The following is a 9897-nucleotide window of genomic DNA, read 5'->3' on the forward strand; positions in this document are numbered from 1 at the left end:
AATTGTTATTGTTTTTTTCTCTTAGAACTAGATGAATTAAATTCATGGGCAGCCAAATCTGTATCCCTAGCATGATAATGGAGATTTAGAGATGGGATGGTGAGGGTATTAGCCTGGTCACACTGTTAGCACTTTGTCTTGGGTTTCAGCCTCCCGGGCATAATTCAACTTATGTACAGGGTGCTTTACTGTAACATGTGAAGCCTCCTTGTCCTTGCTGGGAGACATTAGTTTCTCAGTTTATAAGCAGTTGTGATAGCTTATTGGGAGGCTTGAGGGACATCTGCGCCTTCATCACTAAAAGAATAAAGGGAGTGTGATGGACATCTCGGAAGTACTATCACAGCATTTGTACCTCTCCAGTTTGAGAGGTACAAAGATCAATGAATTGGTTCCATTCCCAGCTCTGCCACTAGTGAACTGTGTGATCCTAGAAAAGTCAATGAATGTCTCTGAACCTTAGATTTTTTTTTTTGAGATGGAGTCTCACTCTGTTGCTCAGGTTGGAGAGTGCAGTGGCACGATCTTGGCTCACTGCAACCTCCGCCTCCTGGGTTCAAGCAATTCTCCGCCTCAGCCTCCCGAATAGCTGGGATTACAGGTGCCCACCATCATGCCCGGCTAATTTTTATATTTTTAGTAGAGGTGGGGTTTCACCATCTTGGCCAGGCTGGTCTTGAACTCCTGACCTCATGATCCACCCACCTCAGCCTTCCAAGGTGCTGGGATTACAGGCTTGAGCCACCATGCCTGGCCCCGAACCTTAGATTTCTTTTATATGTAGGGAGAGGTAATAGATGGCTGATGGCTTAGAGATTCTTTGAAGGAGAAGCAGCCTGAAGGAATCACTTTTATAATGTTTTAATTTAATTTTACTTGATTTTTTATGTTGTATTAAGTTAGGTTGTATTTTGTTATTCTTTTAGGTTGGATTTTACTTTGTATTATTTATATAATAGGATACATTTTATGGTTTTATTTTGTTTTATTTGCCTTTATATTTATTTTATGCTTTGTGTGAAAATATTTTATATCTTTGATTTTATGTCTCCTGGATTAAAAAAGTTAATGTTTTATTTGCTTTTATTTTTATATTGTCATGTTTTTATTTTGTTTTGTTTCATTTGTTTGATTTTACATTTTACTTTATTTTATTTGATTTTATGTTTTGAACTTGATGTCTTTATGAATATTTTGTTTTAGTTTACGTTTATTTTATTTTAGAATTTTATATTATTTTATAGTTAATTTGATTTTTTATTTTACTTTTAGGTGGAACGAACCAGTACCCACCCCCAGAGCTCACTGAAGAATGTGGGGGTCTACACCGTGGGGACACGCTGCTGCAATTAGTTACACCTGCCAACAGGTGGGTTGAGGACAGGGTTGAGATTGGTCCATACCTCTGCCCCAAGGGAGGAGAGACTTTCTCCCTAAAGAAAGGTCACATGCAATGCTAATCCTCAACTTGACCTAAACCACTGGGCCTGGGATGCTCCTGGGTTTGACAATTCTGATATGGATTGCCTTTCTTTTCTTTTCTTCAGACAGGGTTTTGTTCTGTTGCCTGGGCTGGAATGTAGTGGCATAACCTTGGCTCACTGCAGCCCTGACTTCCCATGCTCAAGCAATCCTCCTGCCTTAGCCTCTCAAGTAGCTGGGACTACAGGCGCACGCCACCACATCCTGCTGGTTTTGTACTTTTTGTAGGGACAGAGTTTCACCATGTTGCCAAGGCTGGTCTCAAATTCCTAGGCTCAAGTGATCTGCCTGCCTCGGCCTCCCAAAGTGCTGGGATTACAGGCATGAGCCACCACACACGGCTCTTATTTTCGCTCTTCTTATGTTTTATTGCTCAGAGTAACACAAAACCAATATAAAAAGTTCAAAGAATACATGAGCGTTTAAAGGCAAAAAGTAAAAAATTTCCATTCTACCGTATCACCCCAAGACTGAATTCCATATCCCCGAGGTAAAATTGATAATGCCAAACATATCATTCTGATTGTTCAAACATGTCCTCAAAGCTAAGAAAATAGTTAATGCAATAACACAGTCATTAGGAAACGCTCAGACATAAAGCTTACAAATCACAGCAATATCAGTTGGGAGTTGAGCGTCTCAGTTCTTGAGATTTGTTCATGCAGTTTGACACGAGTGGTTTCTATATAGGTTGCCCAGGCACCCATTTGGCATGTCTGGCTTGGCTGATGATTTGGAAGCACTTGAAGCAACAGACATTGTTCTAGAAGAGAAGAGAAAAGACATGATAACATCTGTAACTCAGCAAGAAGCACTTGAAAACTATGAAAACAACAAACGTGACATTGGAGGCAATGAACAAGAAACACCAGCAAAACAAACAGAAGCTAGAAGAGAGAGCAATGCGGGCATTACCTATGGTAAAAACCAAACTACTTCTTGGTCCTTAAGTTGGATTCACTTTTTTCATTTTTAACTTTTTTTTTTTAATCCTGTGCACTGTGTTAGCATGCAAATTTTGTTTTTTTATTCACCTTGCTTACAATTCCACAGGTTCATGTATGCAGCTAAATAAATTAGTTTAAGAAGACAGACAAAGGCTAACTCTCACCTGGCTGTCAAACTGGAGCTGGATGGAAGTGATTTCCAGGCTTATAATGAAGGCACACTCTATGACATGTCTGCACTACCTTTGCAGAGAGGCAATGAGCTACTGCATAAGTGGTGGAGATACTCCTGACCTTGAAATGTAACTACTTGGAGACAGGCTCTACATTTTGGACACATCTAAACAACTATAGCATCAATTCTATATTACAGCATACAGTAATTCAAATGCCAAGTTACTTTTTTTTTTTTTTTAGATGGAGTCTTGCTCTGTCACCCAGGCTGGAGTGCAGTGGCGTGATCTTGGCTCACTGCAACCTCTGCCTCCTGGGTTCAAGCAATTCTCCTGCCTCAGCCTCCTGAGTAGCTGGGATTACAGGCATCCGCCACCACGCCCAGCTCATTTTTGCATTTTTAGTAGAGACGGGGTTTTGCCATGTTGGCCAGGCTGGTCTCGATCTCCTCACCTCAGATGATCCTCGCACCTCCGCCTCCCAAAGTGCTGGGATTACAGGCATGAGCCACTGTACCCAGCCTTCAAGTTACTTTTTATATGTGATCAACAAATTAAGTGGAACACTAAACACATGAGAAAGAGAGACCGGAAAACTTCTCTGTGAAGTTTTGGAAAGTGATTCAAGATAGCTGAAATAGTTTCTAGTGAGTCTTGTGGTTAGTCCTGGTTACATTGAAGGAGAGATAATGTACATGAGGTTTTGAATGTGCCTAGATGATTCTCCATCTGGGGCTACTAGCTAGGTGGCCATGGGAGTTATTTACTCTCTCTGTGACTCAGTTTTCTGCTCTGTAAAGTGGGGATTATATGAGTCCCTACCTCATAGGTTTGAGATGAAAACTTGATAATTCATGTGTTTGCCACATAGTATACATGCACACAAGTTAGTTGTTAAGATGCTGATGATACATGGTACCTTTTAGATTTCAGAGCAAACACATGTCCAAAATAAATAAAATCAGACAGACACAGGAATAGCCACCTCCTTAGGCTGAAATATTAAACATAGAAGAACTTGCCTTGTTGGTTCTTATGTTTTCAGCATAGAATATCCTCAGGTAATCCTACTAAAGTAGTGATTTTCAGTCTTGATTGTACATTAGAGTCACCTGGGGATCTTTAGCAATTCACCTCAGCCCGAATCAATCAGAATCTCTGGGTGTGGGATTTACCCAGTGATTCCACTGAACAACCACGAGTGAGAACTACTGCTTTATGGCATTCTTTCTTATAAAATCAAGATGGAAAGGATAGGAGAGAGCTTCCTGGTCAACTAATCCAATCCCATTCACAGACAAAAACTGAGGCGTGAGGGTACCGGATGCTTCTCAGCTGTTCTGTTTCGTGGCTCTGGCATGTTTCCATTCTGTTTCATTCCAAAGCCATTCAGAACCCTCACGACCTCCTCAAGGTCCTTCCTCCATGCCTCTTCCTCCAGCAGATATGCTCCTCTCTTTTTTAATTCTTTTCAAAAGAAATAAAGGCGACCAAGCACAACCTCCTGCAACTTCCTAAATTTCTGCAAGCCTCTCTACCTGCCCTCCAGTTGGAGAAAAGAATCGGCCCTTTTCTTATTCTGAACTGTCAGGAAAGACCAACGTCTCTTCCAGACCTTGTTGACTTGCGCTCCTTGGGATTTGGCCACTGTTGGCCACCACCTTCCTCTTCAAACCCTCTCCTCTCACAGCTTCGGAGACAACATTCTCCTCTTGTTCTGTTCTGACCAGTCCGTCTTTGTGGGCCCCTCTTCCCAGATCCACCTTCACAGGGGGATTCAGGTTTTATGAAATTTATTTATACAATGTGGGGGCCCTCTTTAAGTAAAAGATTACAAAATTATTAAAATTAAGTGAAAAGTGAGTATTCCTTTAGAAGAGGCTTATGCAAATGATGTGCTCTGAAGCCTAGGCTTTATTAAAGTCATGATGAATCTGCCACACGATTCTTTCTTCAGTCCTGCAAACACTCTGCACACACCACGCTACTTAGGCATGCTTTTTTCTTTTTTCTTTTTTTTCCCACGACTATCCCTTCTGTGCTGGTGACTCTTCAAATCCTGATCTTCCACTTTAACTCTCTCCTGTGCTGTAGCCTAGTGTATTCAACTACCCTCCAGATGACTCCACGGGACTTGCCTGCAGTCACATCAAACCAACTTAGTTCGACAAATCCAGCTCATCTTCTCTGCCATTCAAATCTCCTTTATCAACTATCCTTATTGGTGTGAACCACCACTGGCCCAGGAACGGAAAGCCAAAACTCAATATTATTTTTTAAAAACTAACTAGATTTAGGAGTGCAAGGACAGTTGTGTTATGTGGACATATTGCATATTGGTGAAGTCTGGGCTTTTAGAGTACCCATTACCCAAATAGTGTATGTTGTACCCAATAGATAGTATCTCACCCTACACACCCTGCCCCCACCCTCCCACCGTTTGGAGTCTGCAATGTCTATTATTCCACTCCATATGTCCACATATACCAATCGTTTATCTCCTACATATAAGTGAGAACATGCAGTTGTTGACATTTTATTTCTGTATCATTTCACTTAGGATAATATCCTCCAGTTCCATCCATGTTGCTGCAGAAGACGTGATTTCATTCTTTTTTATGATTGACCAGTATTCCATGATATATATACCATGTTTTTAAGCCAATAATTCGTTGGTGAGCATTTAGGTTGATTCCATGACTTTGCCGTTGTGAATAGTACTCCTATGCCCATATGGATGTAGGTGTCTTTTTAATACAATAATTTCTCTTCCTTTGGGCAGATACTCAGTAGTGGGGTTGCTGGATTGAAGAGTAGTTCTATTTTTTGTTCTCTGAGAACTCTCCAAACTGTTTTCCGTAGCAATTGTGCTAATTTACATTCCCACCAGTAGTGTTCCATTTCTCCACATTCTCACCAACATCTGTTGTTTTTTGACTTTTTAATAATAGTCATTCTGACTACTCTAAATGCTATCTTGTTGTGGTTTTAATTTGCATTTCTCTGATGATTAATGATGTTGGGTATTTTTTCACATTTGTTGGCTGCTTAGATGTCTTCTTTCAGAAAGGGCCTGATTGCCTAATATGATTCTAGTTGTCCCCGTTTCCCTCACCTGCTGCTCTCTAACTGGTCTCTTTTCTTCCAATTCGTCCTCCTTCCAATTCCATTCTAAACAGCTGACTGACATTTCTCAAACACAAGTATGGTTGTGTCACTTCTCTTCCATGGTTCCCCATTGCTTGTAAGATATTGTTCAGGTGCCTGTGGAAGGCACACGGGCCTTTACAGTTAGATGCCTGCTTTGGTCCCCTGGGGCTTTACTGCCTGACACTTCCCTGCATATGCGTTTTGTGCCCCTTATGCCCTGTGATTTATTCCAAATCTCCATACCATTGTTTACCCTCACCTGACTGTATTTCCTCCAAAGTGTCTACTTGGTCTATGTCTACTCATCTTTTCCTACTCAGCTCAAGTTTCACCCTCCTTAGAGTTTGTTCTATGCCCACAGGTAGTTGTAAATTTTCACAGCCTCCTTTGTGCTCCTGAATCTTAAGCCAGATTCTGCCATGGCGCCTGCTACGTTTCACTGCACCTACCTGCAAAGAATTAAATGAGTTATTGCTCTTCACAGTGCCAGGCTGAGGGTATATTTTCAATTTCACTGTTACATCCAAAGCACACAGACAAATCTTTTCGGTTTTCTCCTCCAAGTGGGGCTTTATTATAAGACATATATGACAGGAAACAGAATAAGCTGAAGCAAAATTATAATTTCACTGTAGCTGCTCTTTATACCTGCCAGCTCTATTCTTTTTCTCCACCTTTACCATTCTTTATTCCTGGATTCCATGGACTATTGTGAGTAAAACTGTTACTGCCACAGCATAGTTCTTCCAAGAAGGCAAAGGTTAATATTTATGGTAAAAAATAAAGCCAAGTATAAGACTGGGGGCTTGTAATAATTGCTTGGGTAAAAACTTGTTGGCCTTCAATGCCATAACATACTGGTAAAAGAAAAATTAAGACTAGTGGTATTCTGAGTGTTAAGCTACAAGGAAAACTTAGAGATAATTAGCATAAAGCATGAAGGACTCATTCACCTATACCTGTACTGACCAATATAGTAACTGCTACCCACATTGGCTATTCACATTTAAATGTAAACAATTCAAATTAACATTAAAATTTCAGTTCCTTGATTGCATTAGCCACATTTCAAATGCTCAACAGCCACATGGGAGTGGTGGCTACTGTATTGGACAGCACAGATCTTCCATTATTTCAAACATCTTCATTGTTATAGACAGTGCTGCTCTAGAAGTCTGATTTAGGAAGAGCAGTCCCTGTTTGTCTCCCAGACCCAAAGCAAGGGTGGAGGTTCTACAGGTGACACAGTGTCCCTAGGAAAAGTGATTGATATGTTTGAATGAGTTCTTGGTTTGTCAGTTCAGAATCAGTTGTAATGGCAGAGGATGGGGCCAGCTGATAACTAAGCCCTGAGTCTATTTGTTGGCTCTAGAGAGTACAAGAAAGAGCTCAACATTGGAGTGTTTTTCTGTTGACTGCAACAGGTTTTGAAGAAGTATTTCTTACTTCTCCCGGGCCTGTGCTGCTTGTTATCTTACACCCTCCAGAGCAGGGGCTACACAGTGAGCAAATTCAAATACGCCTACTCAAGGCATGGGACAATTTCCATGATCAATTTCTTACCCTACTGAGTTTTTTAAAATAGTACTTTTATAATTGAGGAAATTGAGGCTCTCAGGGATTAAATTACTTGCTCAAGGTCACAGAATAGATGGTGGTGAGGCTGAGATTCATTCCCAGGTCTGTGACTCCAAACCCTTGCTCTTTTTCTGTCACTGTCATGCAGGAAATTCAGCTCTCTCTCTATTCATTTTGTTACAGATCCTTGTTCCATGGATCCAGTGCAAGGTGAGTGCCAGGATTACACCCTGAAGTGGTATTACAACAAGGAGAAGCGGGTTTGCCAGCAGTTCTGGTATGGCAGCTGTGGGGGTAATGCCAACCGGTTTGAAACCAAAGAAGAATGTGAGGCTCACTGTGTCCCAACACAGTAACGGTACAGGCAGAGCCGTGTTACTGTTAAAGGCAGAGCTTTTAATGCTGATGAAATAGGGATTGCCCTGGCTGAGGCAGGACTGCACCACTCAGAAGTGATGCAGAACCCACTCCAGCACCTTGGACATCAGATTTCTCAACCCCTGAACGTTTTCCTGCCAGCATCAACTTGGGCCAGATGATTTGTGACTTGAGGACTGAATTCTAATAGTTGAAAAAGTAACTGAAAGATATTTAAATGAATTAGAACTGAATGAAAAAGAAACTTGAACTTGACCTATAATATTATATTAAAATTTTGGGGTGCTATGTAGTAAAAGAACAATCAGTATAAGCAGTGAGAAAAACCTAATTCAGAAATGAATGGAAACTTGGTTTGTTTTTTACCACCAGAGAAGAGGGAAAATTAGTCAAAGAGAGGGCATAGAAAAAGGGACATTTAATGTGAATGAACTTCATCCTTACTACTTATTTTAGACAAATAAAGGCATTATTTATTCAATCATCAGGCGCGAGACTCTGTGTGATTCTTGCTGACTGCAATCTGTGCTATACTTTGTGACATAGTGGTTGACGAAGAGAGAGCAGTGATTTTTCCAAGAGGCCAATTCTTTGACATCCATTATAGTGATCTCTGTCCTTCAACACAATTAAGGCTGACATTGTTAATGAAAAGTGAAATGAAAGGTTGACATTTACCATGGAGGAAACATTTATCAACAAAGATATTAAGGACAATTGTGGTTTTTGTGTGCGTGTGTGTGAGATCTTCCTCCGCCTCATGGCTTGATTCTCTGGGCCTCTAACCGTAGACCCAGCTTCCAGGCAGAATTGAGAACTGTGTGGAGGAGAGCTGTGGGGCGTTGAGGATGCCTGACTTGGGGCCTCTGTAAGATCATGCATTAGTCAGCTGGGGCTGCCATAGCAAAATACCACTGGCTTAAACCACAGAAATTTATTTCTCACAGTTCTGGAGGCTAGAAGTTCAAGATCACAGCACTGAGGGTGCTATGTTCTTCCTGGCTTGCAGATGATGACCTTCCCATTGGGTCCTCACATGGCCTTTTCTTGGCGCGTGCTCATAAAGAGAGCGAGAGGGAGAAGACCCAAGCTCTCTGGTGTCTTCTTCTTCTTCTTCTTTTAAAATTTGAGACAGGGTCTCACTATATCAATATTGCCTTGGCTAGCCTCAAGGTCTTGGGCTTAAATGATCCTCTGCCTCAGTCTCCTGAGTAGCTAGGACTACAGGTCTGAGCCACTGCACCTGGTTCTGGTGTCTCTCTCTTCTAAGCACACCACTCTTACTGGACTAGGTAACATTCTTATGACCTCATGTAACTTCAATTATCTCCTAAGGACCTAAATACAAATGTAGTCACATTAGGGGATTATATGAATTCTGGAGAAACACAAATGTTCAGTCCATAACAGATCACAAGCAGCTGGTCGTCCCCCAGGGACACAGGGTGGAGTTGCTCTCTGGCAAGTTCCTGGTTCCATAACTGTGATTGCTATAATCTGTGTGTTCCTCCACACAGCCTGGTGACATAGCAGGTGGAATGGAACCAGCTTTATAGAAAATGTTCAAAGAGGCACATTTTAAATTCTATTTTTACAACAATCATTTTAATATGATCACAAAAGGATGACTGTGTTCATGGTAACAAATCTGTAAGACACAGAAATGCACATGGAAAAAATAAAGATCATCTATCAAAAGGTAACCATTTGGATATAATCCAGGCTTTTCCTAATGAATGAATATACTATCTTCTATTCTTTCTTAACACAGTACATGTAACTGACTTTTGATGGGAATTAAATGGTAGATGCTCCACCCTGCCACAGAGCTGCTTGTCATTTGAATGGGTACATGCAGTTCTCTCTTTTAGGCATTACCTCAGCTGCCTGAGCATAAAATGGCCAAACTGATCGATCCTGAGGATGGTATTTGATTTGAACTGTGATTTATTTACTACTTATTCTTCCCACTCTTCCCTTCCGATGTCCAGGAGTTCAATAATAAGAGAATCATTGGGAAGAGACATTCAAGTATGTTGATTGTCCCCATTTGTTAACTTAAGAAAAAACATAATTTATAAATATAGAAGATAGGAGGCTTTAATTCTTATAAAAGGTCATAGCCTGCAAGGTGGCTGTCCCACAGGCTGTGAAGCCTGCCTCTAGCCAAGACCAGAGACATGAGTTTC

The 9897-nt window shown here is 41.1% G+C and overlaps 1 protein-coding gene across 9 annotated transcripts in view; it reads left to right on the forward strand.

The window, feature by feature from the left end:
* LOC105727104 (collagen alpha-4(VI) chain-like) overlaps positions 1–8195 on the forward strand; it is a 165817-nt gene extending 157622 nt beyond the window's left edge. For all 9 annotated transcript variants that reach the window (XM_064378676.1, XM_021674357.2, XM_064378677.1 and 6 more), the window contains 3 exons: positions 1273–1369; positions 2173–2402; positions 7514–8195. In XM_064378676.1, the coding sequence (XP_064234746.1) occupies positions 1273–1369; positions 2173–2402; positions 7514–7686 (500 nt within the window). In that variant the 3' untranslated portion in view covers positions 7687–8195. The remainder of the gene's footprint in view (positions 1–1272; positions 1370–2172; positions 2403–7513) is intronic.
* The last annotated feature ends 1702 nt before the right edge of the window (positions 8196–9897 follow it).

The sequence above is a fragment of the Aotus nancymaae genome, unplaced genomic scaffold, assembly GCF_030222135.1.
Source record: "Aotus nancymaae isolate 86718 unplaced genomic scaffold, 86718_ANA_hifiasm-v0.15.2.pri h1tg000019l, whole genome shotgun sequence".
In the NCBI taxonomy this organism is placed as follows: domain Eukaryota; kingdom Metazoa; phylum Chordata; class Mammalia; order Primates; family Aotidae; genus Aotus; species Aotus nancymaae.